Here is a 25497-nt window from a genome sequence, read left to right on the forward strand (position 1 = left end):
TTCAGGTATGAACTTCCAGACAAATTTAGATCATTAATACTCTAATTTTTTTGGTTAAATTAGTCCAGACTATTAACCCCACCAATCATGGGCACATCCCATCTCCTCTAATCACACCCTATATAAATCCCACTTTCTCCTGCCTCCAGATATTTTCCAGGCCCCCACCAATCCCTGCTATTCTCCTCATCTCACACACCTTTCTCTTTCAACATCAACTTTTAGGTATTCATATTCCCTGTCTCTCCTCGAGAAACACTCCAGCCCAGAACAATTATATCGCCTTTCATTCATCTCTGATCTCTTCAGAGTCCAAACTCAAACTCCTCCTTTTCTGGATTCTTGATTAGCAGTCTTTGACAGTTTAAAGGCATACTTCATATCTTCAAATCGCTCCATAAATTGCATGTCTTTGATGCCTTTTGCTGAGGTGAAACCCCATATGGCCTTCCATGTTTATGGATTATTTCTACTTGTATGACCTTTCTGGGAAGCCAACTGGAGTTTTAAACTTTATCCGAAAGGAAGTTTGCATTTTGGGTGTGGGTCTGTGGGAAGGGCCGTTATGGTTGTTTAGGAATAAAATACAGTGCAAGTTGTCCATGAGAATCTTTTTCTTTTCCCTTCTAATTTATATTTCCATTTCTTTGATGTTTTCTTTCGGAAAATTCCTTGCAGATCAGGAGATGCTAAAAACCATTGATAAAAATTCAATCTTGGTCATTCTATGCACGGATTCTTTTTATTTTCAGCCTCAGGTATGTTTACCGATTATTGCCCATAATTCTACTACAACATTTCGTGTATGAAACTTTAGCTTGATCACTGATTAAAAAGCCTTTTTTTATCATCTTTTTAGCAATCAAGTGAGTTGATTAGTGTCAATTCTTGCTTGCTTATCACTGTGGCTGTCGTACTAGTAATTAATACCACGGCCTGTTTAGCATTCTTGGTTAAATCTACGATGACCTCATGTTTGTTATTGCATGGATACCCTTTTTCCTTATTTTGTTTTTTATTGTTGTTTCTTTTGCTGGACGGTATTTGATGTCTTGGCCGTTTTACTGATAATTGCATCATGTTCTATTTGGTATTTTTTGTTTAGTTCGTGCGGCTCAGGATGTACATGTTTTAACTTTTCATTTCTTGCATCAAGCTGTCAACATATGTAACATGTATTGTGCCATTTCAAGTTGTTGTTTTGTGCTTATATTATCGATAACATCCAGCTACCGACAACTCTTTTTAGTTTTTTACCCCCTTATTTACTTTTATCTCAGGTACTCAAATTGATAGTAAAGCCATACATCCATTTCCTTTCCTTCGCTAGAGGCTTTCGTGGTTTTGATATTTTTTTCTGGTTGTTACTGGTCTCCCCACCTCGCCTACCACCTGTACATGAATTATTGTTCAAGTCTACTTTTCAAGTGATACACATATTATAGTCCAAGATTTATTCATCACCGTCTTCCTTATATTTCCTTAAACACATATTACAGTCCATGAATTAGTCATCACCTGTTTCCTTCAAATTCCCATTTAAATCAATCCTTCTTCAATAGAGTATTCAAATCTTCTCTTTTGTATTTTGAACCTCTTCTTTTTCTTGTTGGATGGCAGTATAATTAGATCTCTTATCTTTGTAATTGAATCTTATTCAGAACCCATCTTCTTTTGATAAGCCCTTGATATATGTTAGAACCATTAGATAGTCATGCTTGAATAATTTTGCAGATAATTTCGAGGTTGTAATTCCACGGGCATTGCAACTTATCCAAAATGTTATTCGGAGGTTAAGTTTTCCAAGAATAGCGCACTTGAAAATTGTTGAAAATGAATCTTAAAAAGTTAGCAGAATTTTTATGTAAAAATGAATGCATAAATTGAGCAAATTGTTGTTTATACACCCAACTCTTGCCTAAATGTAGTTATTAGTACCGTTTGGACATGTTAACACATTATAGCCTAACTAATCCAAATCCACATGCGAATTGTCAAGCACTGACATGACATAGATATAAGTATAGCTATGGATTCATCTAACTTTAAGAATGAATTTTTCTTGTTTACATTGTTTTGCAAACAAAGTTGCTTATAAGAGATTCAGTAGGTGCACTCATCGACAATAAGTTTAGTTTTTTTTTTTTTTTTTAATTTTTTTCTGAATGTTGTAATTTAGGTCCTTGCAACTTTTTTTTATACAAAAGGTAGCACTGCCTTAAAATGTTTCTGATTGATTTCTCTATCTCAAATACAATGTTTTCTTTTGATTTTGGAATTTGAATAACTTTTAAGGTGAGTTGAATGCGCGATATGAACAGTAGAGCGCAGGAATCATGTTGGTTTCACATAATGTTAAAAAGGAGATAAAAGGGGGGATACTGTCATGTCATAAGCTATTTGCTAGTTATGTGCAGAGTAAAGTTTTTAGGCCATTCACTAAGGATGACTTGTAATTGGACAAATGTGTTCAATTTAGGATGGATCGATTAATTGATTGCTATTAAGCTAGCAGGAAGTGGAATAATTCCAAATAGCTTTGTTTGGTTGCAGAAGTATTTACAATATGTTAGAATGGATGCAATTAGGTTAATGCCATTTTTGGTTCGAGTCAAATCAGCCTAGTGCAGTATGCTGGAAAAAAAGTTCTTGAGCCATACTTGGAAGGTAGTGAAAGTGTTGGATATAGCTAATGTGAAAGCATTTTATCCATGTTTATGAAGAATTAGATGGTTTTTTAATCTCTTTTCATTGGATTATGATAGAAATTAGCTCTTTGAGATAAAGTTCGGTTGTTCTTATAGATCAACATTACTTAGTGCTCGTCTCAATAAGTAAAATCAGTTAATTGCAGCTTTTTATAAGCTAAAAGTTGTTTTGCAGTGTTCTCAACTGATGGTGGCTTTGGTTTTTGATTTTATCTTATTCCAAGTTGAAATAGGTGGATTATAAGAAGTGGCCATTGAGGTGCTTTGTGATTGCATTTTGCTTTTCACTTGTCAGCTTTTTAATAATCGGCTTAAAAAAGCATAAATTGTTGAGAACAAGCCATGAATCATGTAGAACATGCTCTTATTAGGGAGTTGTAAAGAGGAAAAGTTGTAGTCAAGTGAAATTATTCAAAATGAGATTTGAAGGGGCAAAATTTGTAATTAACTAAAAATTCTATTTGAAACTCATATGTGTGATGTAAGCTGAGTGGAATTGATAAAGTTGGTGTACAATCATCTGCGATATAAGGCTATGATGCAAGGGCAACTGATTTGCTTAGTCCCAGTAAACTATGAAGGACCAAAACCTTTGAGAAGTTTGGTAATCAAGGACAATTTTTTTTTTTTTTTTTTTTTTATGTTTATCCCACATTGATTGTGGAAGTGGGCAGGTGTTAGGTTATAAGTGTGAGGAAAGCCTCACCCTTGAGCTAGCTTTTGGGATGGGAGATTCCAATAGCACCCAACACTATTGTATAGTAAACATTCCGGGAAATGCTTCCTAGATTTTTTGTCTAAGTTGAACTCTTCAGATGCTTGCTTAATTGAAGTTAGGTACTTGCAGAATAGGAGACTGTTTCTGGGGAGATTTGGTTGTATACAAGTTTGACATGCTCATTTTCCAAAAGTTTGAGATTAGCCAAACCATTGACTTTTGAACGAATGTGGCATCTAAAACCCCAGTGGTAAAGAAGATTTTGAGTTGTTTAGCCTCCTATTCAAATACTATGGCATTTTTGTTAATCTTCAAATTCAAAATAAAACTATGTCCATTGTCGGAAACCTATTTATGTGCATTCATAGAATTTCCAGTAGTAAGTATTATAGCTTGTTTTGATACTGAAACTTGATCTGCCATGTCTTTGATATGTTAATACCATAATTTCGGGAAACACGTTCATATGTCAAGAATAATGGAGCATGTCTTGCATTAGCTAAATAACCAATTTCATTTAAAATCCATGGTTTGGCTAACCGTGTAATTGATATATGATATTGATATGGTTAAAGTGGATAAAGTGAAATGTTGAAAGGCCTGATAGTCAAAGAATAAAGTGAATGAGCTTGGAAAACTCAATCAACTCGTTTGTGGAAAAAGAAATTCCATTTGGACCTATGTTGACATAAGATAATTTAATGGTAGGCATCTCAGATCATCCTAAGGTCATGCATACAGGATTAGATTTATCTTTTTTAAGGCATAGAGAACTATATGACTATCCAAGGTTGTGTGTTGTCTCGATTCAACTTTTAAGCAAGTTAAAGGTGTGGCATTGTAAATTAGATAGTCTAAATCTTGTGGAACCATATAACTTTTGGAATTGATAGTATCAAAGAGGATTTGAATTGCAGAAGTTGTGTGGTCTTTAGAAGTTATATACTGGTAATTAGATGAGTTCTTTTTTAAGGAGAAAGGTCATTACCTGAAGGCATCCCATGAAAGAAAGAGACATATTCAATTGGGGACTTGTGTTTTCTTTTTCTTTTTTTTGGGGGGGGGGGGGGGGTGGGGGGTTTGATTATTGTTAAGAGAAATGCTTAAGCTTGCATTTGTTGTTGCTAATTCCAGATGGATGTAGTGATTGTGGAATTACTGAAGAGGCTTTCAGTTTCTTATTTCATTTTAAGACTTTCTTTGTCCTTGAATATTTTGATGGGTAACTCAATATCACTGGCTTGAAAATTCCTCTTTTTCACATAGTTAGGATATCATGGTTTGGTGGACACATTTTAATGAAGATTTATATCCTGATAGAATTCCTGCTTTTCTCCGCATAAAAGTTTTGCTTCTTGTAATTGGCCAGTTGATTCATGTGTATTCACCTTAGCGGCCTAGTGGCATGACATTGTTTTGCACATATGTCTGGGCATTGCAATAGTTTGTTATTTGTTGTAGATTATTTGAGCATATAAATGCTGTGTTATTCTTGTAGCTCTAAGATTGTTTCGGGGCAGACTGTTTCTGTATCTGGCATGGATCAATGAATTTGTAGTTTCTTTTCCCCAATGATATATTTGTTCTAACCTTACCTTTTTCCTGTTGCATGCTTATGTGAGAATGGATGATGCATTTTTCAAATTCAGATAATTGATAGATAAAGGTACAGTAAGCCGACAGTATGGTACCTGGGATGGAAAATGGCTTGCACTACATAGATGCCGATGTGAATCTATCCCTAGTCACGTGAGACTGGCTGCCTGTTTGTTGAATTTCATATTTTTTTTTACCATTTTGAAATTTGGGTTCTTAACAGATAGAACAGTAAACAGACTGCAGAGTAATAGAAACAGAAAATGCCAAAATGGATTGCACTGTATAGATGCCAAATATAACTTGTGAGTCTTACACATATGAGAATCGTAAAGAAGAGATCTCGTCTATTCATTGGACAAGAATGAAATGTCTGGCCTTTCTCTACATATTTGCGTTTTTTATTAAACGTCTGATATAGCATTTTAGAACTTGAGCTTTTACATAGATCATGTAGTAGCAAGAGCCTTGTATGTGTGGGTTCTCCTGTTGTACACCATCAATTAAACAGGCTGCAAATGAATCATCTTTATTCTACGTCTTCAAGTGAACTATGGGGTAACCGCTTCTGCTGTGGACTGGAAATTGGTGCAACGCTCCATAATATTCTCTTGTTAGTATTGCAAATCCTGCAATTTTTGGAAAGAAAGTTTGTTTAGTCTTGAGATTGCAGATATGACCATTTAGCATGGAAAGATCTTGTCTAAGTCTTGCATGGATGCTCAATATTAGTGTGTAGACTTTTCTCTTGAATATATTGCAAAAGCTCAGAGGTCCATGAAATGACTTTAGCACATACTATTAGTGAACCAAGCTTTGGATTTCATATTGTTTCACTAGTGTCTCCTACCTTTTCTGGGTTTCACTGCCTTCAGTTTTCTGTTTGACCTTCTCATTTCTCTGTCTCTTTTATTCTTAGGAAGGGGAAAAAATCTGCAGTTGTGTTTGAGATTCAACAAATATATAATCGTTTAATTATGTGGATTTAACTTTGTTCTGACTTCTATACACGTGAGGTTTACTCTAAACATCAAAGTAGTTTGTGTATTCTCAATGTTCCAGAAAAAGTATTTCTTTACCAATTGAATCTTGCAGAAGGAAATGACACGAAGGAAATATATAGCCATGTAATTGGCAGCAAGGCATGTCTTAAGACCGCCTTTTGCTTGCACATGAGAATATTTTATGGAAAATGAGAAAAAGAGATGACTTTAGATGTATTATTTTCCTCATGAGTCCTAAAAGGCAATGGAATTTGTGTGTTTCGCAGGGGTGAACATGTTGATCAAGGGTTTAGTGATATTGGTTCTGCATGATTAAACATGATATTGTTGACTGAAAGAAAAATTAAAAAAAGATGATACTCACTGTGAGATCAAGACTGATAAATTGCATTGATATAGTAGAGTAGTTCTATACATTTGGTGCATAGCAACCGTAGATGCATTGGGCTTAGGAATGATGCCAACTTTATGTTTGTGCTACTGGCACTTTAACAGTAACAATGTACTTTAATGTGAATTAATTGTTTTCGTTTGAATATTAGATCATTAGTTATAGCATAGAATCTTCTTATTTTGAAGACTACTATTGCTAAAAACTATGCATACTGGTAAGTGTAAGCTCATTGAAGTTCTTTCAGTTCATGAAGATAACCTGCTAATCTTTCACTGTTGTTTATGTTGCTGTTGATCAATTGCTGAATATGGCTGTAGTAGTAATTAAAGTTTCTAAAAGAGGCTTTCCATCATGATTGTTTTGAAGCCAACCAAAAACAATTTCAGAAATGGAGCCTCCTTTTAGCTAGTAGTCCATTTCTAGTACTTTGCCTTGAAAATGGATTAATCTTCTATATGCTGATAGTTTATACACTATTGGACTTGGATGCATGCCACGTGTGCAAAACTTGGATTTTAAATTCAAATTAAAGTTGGTTGTCATGCATCCAGGCCTGATAGTGTATACACTATCAGTGTATAAAAAATTAATCCCATGAAAACCTTAATTCTTCCTTAGATGCTTCAATCAACTTCTCTTCCAGGATTTTAACGTGATTCATGTGATGAAAATCTACATATAGAAATTGGTAAATAGATCTAGCAATTTTCCTTTCTTTTCCTAGTGTTAAATAGCCATTATGAATTTCCTACTGCTATCAGTCTGCTATTCTTTATGCATAAGAGAGATGTTTTGTAGTTCTAGGAACTGTAATGTGCGTTGAATAAATGAAGGTTTCTTATGTTGTGGTTTCAATGACTTATATTAATGCATGATGGGTTCTTGAGACTGTGGTTGGCCGTGATTTGTTTCGCAATGAGTTACCTGCTGATACAACAGAAAATAAGTACATTCTCCAAGATCGATTGAGGATGGATTCCTTATTGCAGTGATTTTTGTTCTTTAAATGCGTTTTCTTGAAATGGTGTCAACTTTGACCTTTAGGTTTTTAAAATCACTTTTAGCACAAGAGCTGTATTCAATATTGCACCTTATCCATTCCCAATTAATGAATAGCACCTGTTGGAATTAGAAATATGGTCAAGCAGTATTCCTATCCTCTTTTTCCATAGGTGTGGTCTGAGTATGTTTGGTTGCATATTGCAGTATATCGAGACAATAATGGGTTGTGGACCTTTGTGTATGCCTTGCCCTTTAACGAAATTATTCTTTAGGTTTGTTGCATGTATGCCAATCTTTTTGTTCATGAGATTTGACCAGCCTGCAAATGAGTTGGTACAGGTTTGCAGTAGATTGTTTTGCAGGGATCTGAAGATGTGTAATAGTAGTTTCTTGTGTGCTGAAACGTTAGCCATGCTATACTGCAGAATTTATTCGAAAATCTTAACATTTAACTTACTCTCTAATATTACCTTTTTGCGTGTACTATTGTCACTTTTTCATTGACTGTTTGGTCCATCAAATTCTTTGACTTGCTTCATCCTGTACTTTCTACTTTTCATGGCATTTCTTGTCGCCAGGGTGCATCTTACTCAAGTGGATACCTATACAAGTACATTTTTTATGATCCCAGTTATTGTGTAGAGATGCTTGTGTACATTTTTCAATTGAGTAGAGATGCCCTATAGAAAGATATCTGAAGAAAGTCTGAGACAAGCAATTAGCAGTATTTCTTTATTTCTCACCATCTTACATAGACAGCTATAGCATTAATTACCTCGGATATGTCAAGATCCTTTCAATGAAATTGAAGACTTTTTCTGAGTATTATGTGGTTTTTGCACCACTCCTTACGAATTGAACATTGTGTTGTATGCATGGTGGATCTTCATCAACAAGCAATCAGCTCAGCATTTTCTTCATACTAATGGAGTTGCAATCTGCTGCAATATTTTTTAAAATTGAGTTTAATGTTGGATTGACAACATAATTGGTAATTTTAAAAGAGAATTTAAGTCCAATAAACAGTTACCCCAGTTTTGATGCCCCTGTTGTCGTCTCATAGTTTTGTTGTGGCTGGCTAAGCTGGAGATGTACAGGACCATCAGGGTCTTCTCGAATGCTTAAATTGTTTGTCAGAAGTGCAGTTTTGTTAGTTCCATTCGCCTCCTTGGTTCCATAAACCTGGCATGAAAAGCATTTTTATTAAGGGTCATTTTGAAACAAATTCTGTGATAATGCTCTTAGAAATTCGGTTAAAGTTTCTTTAAGGGATACCTTCTTGTACAATTCTTGATTTTCTTCACGAATTAGGTTTACCTTCTTATACAGTTCAACATTTTCTTGATGGATGAGGCTACCCTGCAAAAAAGTGAATGAGGTTTAGCTTTGACAATATTTTTTAGACAGGAATAGGAATTTAGTTTTCACAGTTCTGATTTTACCTTCCGGTTTAGTTCTTGTATCTCGTCAATAAGCATTTGGTCCTACATTAACAAAGAGGAAATCATAGCTATCATTGTCAGCTACATAGTTCAATGTTACTTCAACTAAAGGATGTACTTGGATGAGTCATAGGAAATAGGAGGTGCAAACCTTTCTCATACGGACACCTCGAAGGCTCATTTCAAGTTGGTTCTCCAAGTTCTGTAGATCTTTGACACTCAAACCAGAAAGCTCTTCGCCCCTCATTTGCCTGCAACTAGCAAATGCTTTTGTAAGATAAATCTCACTCTTAAATAATGTTAAGGTACTGGAACCAATCAATGAGCATGTAAATACTGGTGTTAGGAATTTCTGTCTGAAGTTGTATTCTTTTGTTTTTTGTGGTCTCGTGGTTCTTCATTTGACCTCCTGGTTATGCTCCTGGCTTGTGGTTTAGTGGTTTCGACTTGCAATTATTGGTAAATTCATGAGCACACACCTGAATTCTTATGGAATGACATGATGTGTATGTCCACTTGGCTGAAATTTGGATGCACCTTGAGTATTACGTGAAAGTAACACATATATTGTTTACTATGAACACCATGTACTTTAGAGGAAGAATAAGTGGTTCAGTGGTTGACAGTTCTGCTATACTGCTACAACATTTACTCAACAGATATTCTACAAGAATGTTAAATGGTATGTAAAAGATATTCGTTAGCCCAATTAATTGGCTATTTTCTTCACGTTTTGTCTGCATCACAATGAGGTGCTGTAGGAAGAATAGAAATTCCTTTTGAAGAAAAGCTATTTTCTGCTAAAGACCCAGAGACCTGAATGGTAACAGCTTATCCACTCTGGTTGTATGCTTATTGATGATTCTCATCTTTGACATTTCGTGAGCTAGATAACTAGATCAAATCATAGTATTTTAAACTTCTAGAATGTCTTCATGTTGAGTATATTGTGGACTTGAACGTTGACTCTCAACACTTGCCAGGGATGAGTTAGAACACACACACACACACACAGATATTCAGACAGCAAGTAGCGTGTATGCAAAATGATGTCAAAGAAATTCAATACTTGTTTTGCTCTTGTTGACACCTAGATTCTTCCTGGTGAATTACAATTTAGGAGTCAGTAACCTTTTTCTGTTTTTACTTTTAAATGAATATTTCAGCAAAGGGATGCAAATGGCAGTTGGCAAGGATAAAAGTGAAAATTTCAGAAAGAAAAAGACATGAATCATTTGTGGGGATTTTACTTGAGCAAAAAGATAGATTTTATTTTTGCAATTTCAATATATTAAGCAAAGGATGATGTCCCACAAATTTGTAGTAATTTTCAAGTTTAAATTCATGTCTAAGGACAAAAGATATACCGATGATTCTCTTGCAAGTTCTGCAGTTGTTGCCTGAGCATTGCCGCTTCCCTCTGCCAAAACTGTAAAATGCCACAGCAGGATTAGTGTTGTATTTCTTTCTTTTACATCATAGGTATTTCAAGCTATCAGTTACACAATACACAAATACGAGCTAGTAACCTTTTGCTGTAATTTTGTTATTTGTTTTTGTGATCAATTTAAATTTGAATTTAGCACACAAGTACCAGTACAATAACCCAGAAAATGACATGCGTTCAGAGAGAGCTTTCAAACAATCCAAACTAGAATTCCTTTTTTCTCACAGCAATTTATGGCTTATATGCTGTTGAAAACTAATAAATGGTAAATATACTGTTGTGGAAGAACTATCAAGATGCAGCATACACATAATTCTTCTTAAGCTGGCATCTAGTTCGTTAAGATGAAGAGAATGTAGTAATTGTGTTGGAATTGGTTTTTTTATCTTTATCATTTACTGGACCATGTTAACTTCACTAGACACATCTTGCAGTCAGTCATTTATAGCATGGATATGATTGCTTTTGCATGGTCAGATGTCTAAAAGAAAGCGTAGGATGTTGTTTTAGGGTCTTGAAGGTAGAATCCTATGTCTGGTTCGGATATTACATATGTTATGCTTGAAAGAATGGCTTCCATTATCTTTAACCATGTTCCTTTGGGATGAGGTGAAATGCAGTTTATCAGACTCTGGGCTTTTTGGCAGATGTGCAAAAGAAAGGGTCTCCATCTAACTTTCCTTTTACTTCTTCATTTGCAGAAAAGGTCTCCACGACTCACAAAATGGAAATTTTAGGTTAATGAAAATGAGTAGATATAATAGCAGTAGCAGTCTACAAATTCACATTTTTTTTTACTTTCTCCTATATAGGGAGAGCGCTTTCTCCTATATAGAGAGAGAGCTTTAAAGAGTAATTTCAGCTGAAATGTGGGGCCTTTTATCTCTTTATTCTTGGATTAAAAGGGTAAGAGTGCAACCAAATATAATTTTATTTAATTTTGCTAGTCTAAAATGTATATCGAGGGTTTTTGGAGTTTATGTATCTTCGTGTAGGTTGCTGAGAACAATTGCTAGCCTATTGTTTGTAATCATTTGAATTTGGAGGGGTTTTAACAATATTTTGTTGCATCACAAGATCTTGCATAATGACGACTTTGGAAATTGTGTGGAAAATTTGTTTTGTGCTCTAGCTTTATTCTTCTTCCCTACAATTTCTTCCTATTCCACTTTGTGATATCATGGGTATTGACTACTACAAATATCAAAGTGCGATTTAATGAACTTCAAGATGTTGAGATATAGGTGATGTATTTACCAAACTTTGGTATGATTGATATTTTCTGAGATTCAATGATTTTGCTAGGGTTTTAACAGGTATTCAGCTGTCAAGGTTTGATTGTTCGGCCCGTCTTGCCTTATCATGGCATCTATTGGTAAACTTGCTCCAGAATTTGCTGATAGTTAAGGATTCTTCAATGTAGGTGTTTCAAAATGCCATTGCAGATCCCTGTGTGCATCCTTTCTAATATAGATGCTCTTCATTTTGGCTTGTAAGTGTTCCTGAAAACTCTACTACTTTATGCCTAAAAATTATACTCTTTTCATTTCAGCAGAATGGTAAAGAAGAATAAGGTAAATAGAACTTGCTCGTGAGAATGCAATTTTCGGTTTGGTCTAGTAGGGTGATGGTCATATAGAAGAAACATAGATTTTTTGGTATTGAGATAATATAATTGAGTAATCCAAATATTTCAAGTAATTAAAATTAGCTTGTGTTCCATATCAACGATGAGATAATTAATTCTGATGTTTATAAGGACCAAACAGTTGAAAACTGAACAGATGGTCCATTTATTTGTGGCTTTAGAAAAGTCTTTAAGATCTTCAGTTTAGGCTTCCCTTCCCAAAATGTTGTCTGACGCTTTACAGCACCACTGTGAGGTGCCTCATGGCGCTTCTGTCAATTCATGTTTATTAAGTTATGCCACATTTATTCCTATTGACATTTGTCAATCAAGGTCTTTGGCTGAAATTGTACGTCTTCTTTGCATTGACACAAATTAAGTGAGAGAGAAATACTATTGAAATTGCTAGGAATTTTCCAAAATTGCAAATATTTCATCTTTCTTCCAGATGAAATACTGGTCGATCATGGGCAGTACTTCTGAACATATTCAAGTGTCTTGACAAGTTTAGATTTGTTCTAGTGAGCTTCCTTAGGAGTGATGCCTTTATGTGGTGAATGATGGAGTTTCTAATTTCTAACCATGGTTCAAAGTTGACAGTTGTTTACAGGTTACAAGAAAAATATAAAATTAGAAGTTTGTCTATAAATGATATCTAGATGCTGTAGGATGAATAGCATGCGTTGTCCTTGTCTGCACCCAATCGGGCATATTCCAGTTGAAGATATTCCGCTTCCCCTCTCCGACCCCCTTCCCTCCAAATAATTTGATGAAGGGAAAGGATTTATTCTTTCTTTGTCCTATTTCATGGTTGGTTAGTAAGAAATGAGGTTGGGAGTTTGAATGATTCATCAGCACTTTCTTGCCTGAGAAAGCAACAAACATACCAGACAACTAGCCCTTTTCTTCTCTGCATACGTAGAGAACAAATTAGTATGGAAGCATTGCTAAATTTTGAGCTAGATTTGGTGGCATGTTTTAGATAGTGCTTTGGGTTTTAAGGCATATTCTGTGTCCTCAAGCATCTGATGGATAACATTCCACAAGTTCATATCCTCCTCTTAGTTGCGGTATTGGTATCACTCTTTCTGACACAACCTCTATAATTCAAGGTCATATGAGGGCTTATAGACCAAGATTTAGGGTAGAATTTCTGTTAAGGAATGACCATTTGGATTTTGCCTTTTGGTGACATGACACTTCTCTAGTATAACCAAAGAATACGACATGGTTTCCTGTATTATCTGTGAAGTTTAACATTGGAATAATTGTTGGCTATGATGTTCTGCAGTCCTTGTTAGTCCTCTTGTACAAAAAGAATGGGATTCAAGTAACTTGTGCAATGTGGTTGAAGGTTTAGCAGTCCTGGGTTAGCTTGATCATTGTTGAATCAAGATTGACATACTGAATTGGGATACTCTTTATCATCAACTAGAAAAGGGAATGAGATGATGTAAATTTTTTCATTAGTTAAAGAAAATGGAGTGTTCCTCTTCTTTTTGCAATCAAAGCGTAGCTTAAAGTATCAAGACAGGTGAAGCTGGAAGAGTTTGATTTTTGTTCTTTTTGAATTATGTGGATAGAATTATTTGATGGAATACCCAACATTGTGAACCTTGCAAAGGAAGCTGATGATAAGAGGGTCATGGATGAATTTGGAAGAGAATTTCTAGGTTCTACTCAAGATCTTTGAGTACTTTATAGGTGGAAATCCAAAAACAATCATCCTCCTTAGTGGGCTCTAGGATAAATCTTACCAGAATCTCAGTATCAGCCATTCCAGAGCTCCTTGTGCACATGGAGTATATCGATACCTGTTACTTCTTCATTATTGATACCTGATCTGTCAAAACGAACTATCTCTTAATGGAAGTTACAACTCCGCTGCAGCTACATTTTAAATTATCATACAATAACTTTCTGACTAGCCTTTTGATTTCTGCAATAGTAAATCATAGTTTAAGAGATTGGAATGGATCAGAAGACATTAGAATAACTAGAACAGCTGGAAGAAGTTTTTCTCTAACTTATCATTTTCCTGAGTGATTGTTTTGTACTTCACAAAGAGACTAGAACATCTAAAACCTGTGACTGATATTTAATCCATCTGCATTTAACACCTTTTGAAGATGGTGCTTATTCTTTGAACTCTGATTCACCTTTCAGGAGTTAGTCTGCACCAAGAGTTGATTCTAACTTGGTTACCTGGAGCTCTGCTACTATTTCATGGAACTTAAGGCAAAACTTTGCAGTTGGAAGATAAAGTCCTCAATGTACAGGAGACATTCTGACCATGCTTCTTCTTGAAAAGCTTGAACTCCCAACATCAAAATAGTGTTATTCGGTCTTTAAGGAGATTTTGCAAGCTCTACAGTTCAGATGTTACAGTAGAATGACATTTAGGATAAAGAGCTTGTTACTTTTGAATGTTTGACCTGCTTTGGCTACAAAGGCTTTTTCCCTGTTTTTAGAATACATGAAGGCTTCCTTTTGGTTGGTAATAGATTGTGCCTGGTATAATCAATAATCAACCTACTTACCTATAGTTGAACGTACGGTTACATATCTCCTTGTTTCATTGAGTAGTTTAATGACAGAAGAAGATCAAAAGGTGAACTTTCCAATAAAGTGACCTGTTACTCTATGGTAGCATGACCTTTTGAAGTGTCTGGTTGAGGAGGATTTTGTAATATGAATATTTCTCCTGTTGAACCCTCATTTTCAATCTTTACTTTTGGTTGCATTTGTCCATATAGTTTGGAGAAGTATATTTTATTTACTTTTTCTTTAGCTGAATTGCATCAGAGTGAATGAGTGGATAAGTTACATTCCGTATTGATTTTTCTCAGTGGAGGACTTTAAAGGCTTATACCCATGCCATTACTACCGGGAGTAACCTAGATTCCAAAGTTTGTTATTTACCAATGCTGGACGGCTCTTGATTTTCACCAAGTAGTGAATTTACCCCCAAGTTGTTTGTAGAGTTTGGATTACAAGTCACACTTGCTGAAGTCGAAATTCATGCTGGAATCAGGTTATCAGCATAATAATGGATCTAAGAATGAGTTTAAGATTGAGAAAGGAATTAAAGGTCTGTAGGATTAGTCATTGGGAATTTCTGTGCTTTCTTTGATCCAATTTTGGAAGCCCAAACAAGTCTAATTAACATCACATTTATAATGTGATATTCTTGGTTTGGCTTCCACAGAAAGGGTCTAGCAATTAGTTTAACTGTTTCTGATATGGTGGATATTGTGATTGTTGGACTATCATGCCAACAAAGTTTTTTCTGGTTCCTTTCTACATTAGGCATTCTTTTGAAACAGTGTTAGATCCATGTTACCAGCCAAGAACCAAAAACTTTCACGTCTAAAATATTGTCAACCAAGTATTATTAAATATGGTCTCTCCTTTCCTTACAGCAGGATGAGTCAATTAGCACTTGTTCTGCTGCTCTCTCTCTCCTTTTTTCCTCTCTTTTTTTGAGAGTGAATCCTTGTAGCTTGAAGAGGCACTGAGGAACCACAGCCCAGGATAAAAGAAGCAACTACTGATTTGGGAAGTTTTTATCCCCAAAATATAGAATAGTCCTTAAATCATTGTTTTCTCATTTTACACCCTTCTGGTACTACCCAACAGTGAGAACTGAGTTTCTCCTGTTCTGCTACCAAAACTTGAATGCCTAATGTCCTCATGGTAGTGCTTCACATGGTGTTTAATGATGCATCTTTACTTCTTATCTCCTTTTGCAACCATATTTCATTTCCATCTTTGACTTCTTGTCTACCTTGTTTGTTCTTTGAAATTGCTCCGCCTTTCAAGACTTAAAAATGATTTTAAAAAGGGGTAAATGGAAGCATCCTCAAAGTACCAGTATGGCATACCCCTCATCTTTTTGAGTGCACCATTTAGTTGCAAGTCTTTATTGGTTCTTTTGAATCATCATTCATCTGAGATGTTTTCAGACATAATTAAAATATGCATATCTGACATTGAGTATGTCAGATCTTGCGGCTAGATATTGTAACAACAAAGGCCATGCTTTGTCACATTGGGCCTTATGCTCTTGCTTACCCTCATATCTCTGCCCTGTCAGAGGGGCTTCCTCAATCCAAGTTATTGAGATGGTCAACAACTAACCCAAAAGTAGATGGCCTATGGCAGATTCCAAACTGAAATTTATTGCCCTGAAATCCAACTCTTACGAAGGCAGAGTTGATTGTTTAATTTTCTCATCCTACTCCAAACAGATCATCTTGCTTTTCCCTTCTTTAGAAAGCCCAGGGGATGTTAAGTGACGTAGAATAATTACCCTAGACACTGCAGGTGCAGAGAACAACATTTTGGAGACTCTAAAGCATAAAGCAGACAGTTTCTGTGCATATAACCAATGAGCTGTGCCTTAATGGGTTTATATCTATCAATACTGCAAACTAACTCGTAACTTATGGTACTATTTGTTGTCTAGATTTTGTATGTTTTTCAGTCATTCCATTTCTTCTCCTTCGATTGATAAAAACAAAATCCAACTGTTCTGAAGCTAGAATCTGAGCCTTCTTTGAATATCTGTAACTAGGAAGCCATTGAACTCTTAGTTATGATGTAGTACATCATGGAGTTCTGCATTTGTGAAACCTATTATGAGATGATGTGTTTATGGTCAAACTTTTCTCCATTTTGGCCGGTCCAGTATATTACATCATTTTAACAATTTTCATGTTATTTATCTGTGTGTAGGATTATAGTGAAAGCGCTTAATGTCATGCCTAGGAGCTTTTTCTCTTCCATTATTTCAAATTTGTCCTTTTTCCTTTGTTTAATATGTCACCATTTGCTTCAAACATTTATGCTTTTCAACTTACTAGAAAGTTAAGTCCTGGATTGTACCTTGACTTCAGAACTCGGATTGGCCAATTGGTGATGCTCCTCTTTCACTTTGTTATATCGTTCAATCACTGACTTCATGCTGTAAATGAACCATATTAGAAATGTTTTATTGTTGAAAAAGTGAAGGGCGAACAGTGTAGAATGAATATAGATGCCTAAACCAAGAGGCTACTGTAGAGGATATTGCAGGGTAAGGAGATTAGCAGGAACAACAGTAATAGAATTGAGTAATGGAAGCAGGAATTAGTGCATGCTCTTCGTTTATAAGATGCACAATGAATTTAAACCAAGCAAATTTTAGCAGTAGTAGCTTAAAGCTCTCATGACTCGTGAGTAGCAGGGCACAAAGAAGGAAGGATGCACGACAGCCATTTGGAAATCCAATCATCAGTTTCATTTTCTAGCCAGAACTCAACAAAAGTTTCCCAGTAGAACTCAGGAGTTATAAGCTGCTGCTTATTTGATGTTTCTAGGCCTTAATCTTTTCCTCTATTTGGTCATCCAAGTGGTTCCTTTTTATTTATTGCATCTTCCCGCAGGGGGGTGGGGGTTGCCAAGGGAGAGAACCTATCAACTCTGGAATGACGCTAACATAATTCAGGCATCCCAGGTAATCCAGTCTTATGGTTCGTCATTATCTGCATATGGCCTTTTTTTCCTCTCCTTGCTTTATGTGTAATCTAACAGAGCAATTATCTTGTGATCAAGGAATACCACCGACATATCACATGTTGATTAGCTATGTTAAAATTTTCAAAAAAGAATTAGATTCTACAGTTCCACTCAAATTCCAGTACGGTGAAATAATGAGATGGTTGTACTGAATTTGTAGCTGATAACTTTAGAGGCTCACTGTATCATGCAGCAGAGATCTGAAGTGAAGCAATGACCTACTGCATTGCAGTGCTCCAGTGTCAATGCATGATTTGCCTATTATCTTAGTTTGATGATGCAGTTTATTTTTCATATGTTTTGTGCAGGGCATCAGCCATATTCCAAGTTCTAAATTCTTAAACAGTACAGTGAAAGAAAATAGTATTGCGAACCTCTACAAGTGAATGAGAAATTTATACCCCCTTCTGAAGCTTTGCTTCTTGTTTTAAATTTGCATTCTTTACTTATCTTTACTAGCTTGTCTATCTAACATTTAATGGCATTAGAAAGTCATAGATGGTATATGTGAAGGTTCAAAGCAGGTTATAGTATTAGCAAATCCAAACATCAAAAAGTATGGTTTTTTTACTAATACCGTATTTTCATTTGCAATTCATAACAGAGATGATGACATGAAGACACTGAAAATACAGTAAAGCACAACTGGGATAGGTAGGTTATTTAATGCATCTCTTGGCTACTCTTAACAATATTTGACAATCAAAATCAAATAAAGCGCTAGAGTAATTGCTTCATATGTAGTAGCAGATAATATGAATAATTGAAATATGCCCCTTAAAAGTTAGGGTACTTTCACTTTGCCCCATCAATTCCAAGCAATTGGCACTTTGTCCATAGTTGAAGATTCAAATTGCTTTTGAATGGACAAAAGATAAACTAACGGCCAGAAAAGTTTATGTTTTTATTTTTTTTTCCCAAAAGGATATGGGTAATTGAGAAGTGAAGAAAGTAAAGGGGGAATTGAACCGATGATCTCTAATTCATGAATTCTCAATTTTAGATGCTACACCAAATCCTCTCAATAGACAAGTTAGAATGGTAAAATTTGCATTCAAGTTGTTCTACCTTTTTAGGTTATTTCGGTATGTTACTTTTTCGTTTGATTACAATGAAACTTTGAAAAGTAAAAATTAGTTATTTTTGGAAGAAATTTTCCATTGGAAATTTTTAATTTTGTTTTTGCTAATAAATAAATGTGAAAAAAAATCATGAATGAAAATTCAATGTTTCCAAAAATGTGTTTTTGTTCTTCCTTTTATAAAAATAACTTCTAATGAAATTTGGCATCCTTTTCCCCTACTAAGATGGCATATGCATATCAGGTTCTTTCTAACATAGGGTCAAATAAGATCAGGAACACTAGGTTTTTGAAGGTTTATTTGGTCATTTCAGATGGTTATGTGTAGTGAATTTACTAGGGAACATATTTGGCTCATGGTCTAGGGCTAAAATGTCCATCTTCTGGGTTAAGAGAGGGCAAAGTGAAAGTTCCCAACTTTTAGGGAGGGTTAATGTAATTAGCCATAGGTAGTATAACTTCTAGGGATAATTATAGAAACCTTCCCCAAGGTTTTTAACAACAACACTCACTTCCTTTGAGGTTTGAAAAATAGTACTAACCTCCTCTAAATTTAAGATTTTAATAGCAACTTCAACCCATGTTAGAGAAAGTGCCATTAAAAGAGTCTTTTGAGAAGTAAGATAATAATTTCGTTCCATTTGTACCTTTTTTGCTTCTTGTGAGGTTGTATTAGTAAAAAAAAATGAAAAACATTAAGAAATGGAAACAATTAGTGAAACTTAGAGAATATATGTGCAAAGAGGACAATGGCAGCAGTAAAATCTACAAGAAGCAACAAACATTTGTTTAGAAATTTGAGATTCTAAAGCATGTAAAGAGATTATTGATCAAGTAAGAAAATTTAACCTTTGGACAGTACAAGAGAACTTCTTATTGTCATGCTTTATGGTATATCGATTTCACACTATTTACCATATTTTGTACACAGTTATGCCTTTTCATGATGGACACAACAATTTCATCATACTATAACTAACACAACAAGGATTGCTTACCTATTATTTTCTCATTGCCACAGGTTTTTAATAGAAAAATACTCAGATTTTGCCTTGATTTCTATTGTCTTTCTCCTTTTGTTTCATGAATGCATAAGATGAAATAAGTTCAAACAAAACCACCGAAACATATTCTTTTATGAAGCCTCGTCTAGAGATTTATTTCTCCTACATTTTTCGTGCTTCTGCTTCTCTTCTATGTAGATTATATATGATTTGTATTGTTCTTTCAAATGTTTTCAATCACAAATTGGCGCCATTTTGTAAGTGCACGTACAGTGCTTAATAAAGCAAAAAATAATTGTTAATGTTGTTTAATTAGCTATCTTAGACTTGTTTATTGCTTTAATTTTTTTTGCCCCAAATTTGTTTACTAACAACCTTAAACTCTTAGGGTATAGAAGTAAATTCATCTTATCTTATGTCAATTATAGGTCCCAAATTCATGTTAGGGGAGGTTAGTGTTATTTTTCAAACTTTAGGGAAGGTGAATGCAATTGTCAAAAACCTCAGGGTAGGTTTCTGCAATTACCCCTAACTTCTACGCTGCGCTAACCATTTGTTATTGGAAAACATGCAAGAACAATTCAAAATAGCACTTGTCTTTTGACAATTTGGAAACTGTAACTACAAATTTGTTTAATAACTTTCATCTTTGTCTGATATTTCTTAAGATCTTACATTTCAACTTGTTTTATTGTTACCGAGTGATTTTGCAAGAAAAGGTTGTGTAACGTGTTAAAACTTATTGGGTTTGTTATCATTCTTGAGAGTTGGTCAAAATGTTTGTGTAGTATAGAATGATATTTTAATAGGAAGGTCTTGTTTTTACAAAAAAACATTTGTACAAGCTTTAAGATCACGCATAACTTTTAAGAAAACCATGTTTACTTCAAAATAAAATTGCTAAAGAGAAATTAGGCTAGGGATAAGTTCAGAAACCTCCCCTACTCTCGGGGAGGGTTCTGATTATTGCAGGAAGCTCCCTCCAACTTAAAAAATTACGCCTACCTCTTCTATGCTTATGTCAGTAACAATATAAACTTAGTATGCTACATTTGTTCTCAAAAATCCTAAATACTCCTTTATTACTTAGAAGGGAGAAAAACTCACTAATGAATTTATTTGACGTTGCAACTATTGTAAACGATATAATTACCACTCTAACGAACTCAATAAACAATTTTAAGTTAATCCTGATATTCTCACAATTTTGACAACCTACCATTGCGCCGAAAGCTTTCCATGCAAATTAACTATGACAATTAAAGTTTGCACTCAAGCTAATCTTTAGCTTCATTTATCTTTTGCCTAAGGCCCTGTTTGATAATCTAATTTAACACTTAAATTTAATAAATTCAAATCTTAATATATTCAGACCGTTTGATAACCAAAAATGAATTAATTAAGTGGCATTGAATTTTATAGATAAAATTTGCTCCCAAAATTAATTGATAAACTATTCACTTATCACTAAATGTGATTTGCACTCAAATATATTAGATTTAATACTTAACAATTCAATAACTTAATGGATTCAGGCTTCAAATTTTAGATTTCAAACTTCAGTTTTATTAAACACACCTTAAATTCAGTGTTTAAATTGACTAATATCACTATCTAAATCCAATCCAAATGGCTACAGTCTTGTTAATGCTAAAATAATCTAACCCACCAAGAATAGCAATATGGAGTAACCAACAACAACACTAGAAATCATATCCCATGTCTCTAAGCAAATATGATTGTAGTTTTTATATACCAAAATTTTTTTTTACATAATTGGCATAATAACGTAATCTTCCTCAATCTATATTTCCTTTTAAGTTATCACTTTTATTTTCTTGTCTTTACTCTGTATCACTGCCATCCTTTTCACCTTCATTTAGTTTGATAACAAATCTAATCCGATGACTTGTCATTTGACAATTTCAATTTAATAATACTTACAAAAAAAGGAAAAAAAAAAAAGAGGATCTATTTTCATAAGAATGAGGATTTGAGATGTATTAGATGGTTGTGTAGATGGTAGTTGCAAAAAAATAGTGGATTATGAGATGCAAGAGCAAAAAGGTAGGAGAGAGAGTCGGAGAGAGAGAATAAGAGTTTATTTTGTATAGCAGCCATTACTTTAGAATGAAAGATTAGTTGTAGTTGTAAGATTTTTTTCTTCGTAGGAATGATTTATAAGTGAAGGATATTATAGTCATTTTACTACATGAAGAGAAGTTAGTGTAATTATTCAAATCTGAAAGGAGGTGAGTGAAATTTTCAGAAATCTTAGGAGAGGTTTTTGAAATTATCCTATTGGGTTATTATGAAACCTAACTTTTAAAGTTTTTTTTCAAACAAAAACTGTGTATACACATTTTAACACATTTATGTAACCATGCATACAAAACACTATCCATTGTTATTATCTCTTAATAACTATCATAGCAATAATAGTACACAATCCAAGATAATTCTCACTTAACTCATTACAAATCTAGGGTAGACCTTGATTCATCTGTTGCTAGTCCATTGGGTTTTAAATACACGATTTTTAGATCCATGGTTTAATTTTACTAAAATTGCAAATTTGACGATTCACATATATGAATTAAAAAGGTATTTTGGTTTCAAAAACTTATTTGCTCAAAATGTAAGGAGATATGATAAGCTTTCATTGTCAATAACTAGTCTAGTGTGACGGCCCCACCTCTCCCTAGGGCGTACCCCAGGGTTCGGCGGGTCGCCTGCCCAACTCTCGCCGGGACTCACATAAGTCACTAATTAAACATTGTTGAGAAGAAATAAAGGTCCCTTAGCTACTCACCTTATCAACCAAAGAAAGAGGACAACTTAGCACCTTAAGCTTCCAAATCACTTCACTAATCACCTCACAATCACTAAACTAGGGGTTTATATGGAGAAGATTCAAGATTAATCGGTTGGTTTGGTGAATTGAGCAAGATTGGAGACCAAAATTGTGGAGAGTTTTCTTTCCTTTTTGCTTGAAAAATTCGGCCAAGAAGAAGAAGAAAAATGGTGAATTTTTGGTAAATTTTGATATTAATTTGGTAAAGGCATGAATAGTAGTCAAATGGCAAGACTAAATCTTATGGTGACACTTGTCACCCTATTTAATGCATGCATATCCCTTTGTTTCCTCTCACACTAATCCATATAGCAACCTTTAATTATCTTTTAGCACCTGGTAAAATAAATCCGGTATCCAAAACTTAACCTAATTGGCCGAATTTTACCGAACTTTCCGCACTAGTGGGTCCCACGTCCGGTATACGCTCTTAATTTCTCAAGAACTAACCGATACTAGAAAAATCATCTAAAAACTATATTTGCTCATAAAAATTATCTGGGAAATTTTTCTAATAAAGAAAATGTAGAAAAGACGGGCGATCAATAAAATAAACCCTAGAAACTTAGAAAATTTCGGGTTCTCGCACTTATTCTTTTCGGGGCGTCACATCTAGACATTTTGATGGTACAATATGGATTTAATAAAATTTTGGTAGATATGGCCAAGTTAATTAGTGCTAACATAATGGAAAATCCATTGATTTTTGATATCTCGAAATTGATTAAACATATTGTACTATAGCACTTTTAATTTGAAAAATTTACAAAGTTTTGGTTTGTTAAATATTATATTTGACAGACAAACCAAACCAAACCAAATTAGGGTAAAATGGTTTGTTCTTTTTTCTTCAATCCAATAAGCTATAAAACTTAAATATATTGAAATTACTTGGATATATTGAAGTTTTGTACAAAAACTAAACCTATCATAACAATGCATATAATAGAGTTGAATAAATTCTTCTGTTATTCTTAGAATATCCAATATAGCCAATTAATATAGTCTTATTTTAGTTTTCAACCATGCTGATCTTAAGAAATATGTAGAATTAAATTCATAATGTATTTTTGTAGGTGACATGCACATTTCAATACATAATTTTACTTGTTCTTTTTTTTTGGTATGGAATAAATGAGTAGCTTGTAACTTTTAATAACATCATTTATGCAATTTTTTTGCTCTATTTGCTTGCAAAACATAATCAAAACATATTAACATGAAATTAAGAGTCCGTCACGAAAAGAAATGAGAGAGAAGAATATGTGTACTAGTACAAATGTGCATGTTTTTGGACGTGCATATGTATTTCCATATTAATCTTTTTGAACCTTCAAATGAATAAAACTATAGAAGTCTAATTGATTAATAGTAGTAAGGGAAAATATAAATGGTAAATGTAGATCTACTTAGGTCTTTAAGCAAGCTCTTTAATGGCATGAGAATGCACTCACTTTTATAGGCGAAAACACATTTTTCTTTTAATACTACGAGTTTCTACTAAAAATGGATATTAATTTACATTAAGTCTATTTTGGATTGTTTAGGAGTGAAATAGTGTATACGATTACCAAAAGAACATGAAAATTTTCAGAGCATGAATAAATTACCATATATGACCTTTTTTTATATTTCTTAAAATAATTATTTGTGGCTGCTCAAAATTGTGAGTGTATTTTTAATTAGGAATAAAGGTATTAAAAATAGCATTTTAATTATTGAGCTTCATCTCGCAAATTTTCAACTTTTGAATAATGAAATCCTAGATTATGTTATGTTTTACAGATTTTCAAGTGATTTGTAAAATTGTCTTTCAAGCCATTTTTTCATGGCTTAATAGTAACTAAAAATGTTGTAGAATGTAAAGTATTGACTTATCATTAATTTGGTCTATTTTGACAACGTTTTGTGCTATGTTAGTTAAATTTCAAAGTCATTAAATGAAAATAATGTTATTCCTTTGACACTTCATAAGAATAGGAGAAAAAACTATGTGCTTTTGAATTTTCCTTATAATCACAAATTCTCTTAATAGGTATTGGTAAATATTTTGCAAACAATAATGTAATTTGGCTTCTACATCTTGCTAGATGATTCAATTATAAAGGCATTTATGAAACATTACATCCTAATAAAAACTATTTGACAAGTTCAATAACAAGCTTTGTATTAAATTGGCTGTCATATTGAGGGACTCCCAATCCACGATAGGGTTGTGAATGTTTCAATTTGTTAAAAAGAATGAGTTATTAAATGCTTGATGAGTTTCATAATTTAATATGAGCCTTGTGTACTTATTTTGTCCTACAATTTGTAAAATTTATCTTTATCTTTGTTATGTTTGATCTAATATGTTGAACTCTTAGATTCTTAATTTGGTCCTTTGAAAACTTTCTTTTTTAGTAGATTCCTAAGATCATTGGATGTTATATCACATCACACACACAATAATATTGCAAATGTTTATATTTTTCAGGTTGTACCCACATATATAATTATGTGTTCTTTTTTTTTTATTTCATTGAGGATTCTTTTAATTATTTATTTTGTGGCTAACATATACCATTTTGCAGTGCAAACCAATTCAATCAAGGACATAGATCATGAAAAGCTCAAAGTAACAATGGGATTACGCTATGCATTCAAATAGTTGAAGAACTCTTTAAATTTTTATATTTTTTTATAATTCATGCATTAATTTGTGTTAATACCATTTTATTTATTCGTGTTAAAATTATTTATTGGTTTTTGTGGCTGACATATACCTGTTTGCAGTGAAAAACAATTCTACCAAGGGTATAGATCATGAAAAGCTCATCGGAACAGTGGGGTTTATGCCATGCATTCAAATATTTGAAGGAACCTTTAAATTTTTAAAATTTGTTAAAATTCTTCATAATTCATGTATTAATTAGATAACTCTCGCCATAATTCAAACACTATTGTTGATTCGCCTATAGCATATTGGTTGTTGGGGTTGTGATGGCTTCTTTGACTCCTTACTCCATACCTATTATGCAAGTTAATTCAACATTCCAATCTCAACTGCTAACCACGAGAA

The 25497-nt window shown here is 33.9% G+C and overlaps 1 protein-coding gene and 1 long non-coding RNA gene across 11 annotated transcripts in view; one reads left to right on the forward strand and one right to left on the reverse strand.

The window, feature by feature from the left end:
* Window positions 1-25391, forward strand: LOC113714693 (uncharacterized). Of its 5 annotated transcripts, XR_011822460.1 has the most exons (6): window positions 18-430; window positions 679-758; window positions 11617-11803; window positions 14105-17435; window positions 18102-18151; window positions 25010-25391. It is a non-coding gene; the product is annotated as an uncharacterized lncRNA (long non-coding RNA). The 5 variants fall into 5 exon arrangements; XR_011822459.1 differs by lacking the exon at window positions 25010-25391 and having other exon boundaries at window positions 19-430; window positions 18102-20256; XR_011822458.1 differs by lacking the exons at window positions 18102-18151; window positions 25010-25391 and adding an exon at window positions 17806-17909 and having other exon boundaries at window positions 19-430.
* Window positions 5287-25497, reverse strand: part of LOC113714692 (MADS-box transcription factor 23-like) — a 25048-nt gene continuing 4837 nt past the window's right edge. For 4 of the 6 annotated variants that reach the window (XM_027238692.2, XM_027238691.2, XM_027238690.2 and 1 more), the window contains exons 3-9: window positions 16826-16904; window positions 10232-10293; window positions 9016-9115; window positions 8865-8906; window positions 8698-8781; window positions 8453-8604; window positions 8129-8363 (exon numbers count right to left, since the gene is read on the reverse strand). In XM_027238692.2, the coding sequence (XP_027094493.1) occupies window positions 8345-8363; window positions 8453-8604; window positions 8698-8781; window positions 8865-8906; window positions 9016-9115; window positions 10232-10293; window positions 16826-16904 (538 nt within the window). In that variant the 3' untranslated portion in view covers window positions 8129-8344. Of the gene's footprint in view, window positions 5652-8128; window positions 8364-8452; window positions 8605-8697; window positions 8782-8864; window positions 8907-9015; window positions 9116-10231; window positions 10294-16825; window positions 16905-25497 lie in introns of those variants that run through there. The other 2 variants (XR_011822457.1, XM_072069344.1) reach the window with 2 other exon arrangements.

Source organism: Coffea arabica, chromosome 10c (genome assembly GCF_036785885.1).
Source record: "Coffea arabica cultivar ET-39 chromosome 10c, Coffea Arabica ET-39 HiFi, whole genome shotgun sequence".
Classification (NCBI taxonomy): domain Eukaryota; kingdom Viridiplantae; phylum Streptophyta; class Magnoliopsida; order Gentianales; family Rubiaceae; genus Coffea; species Coffea arabica.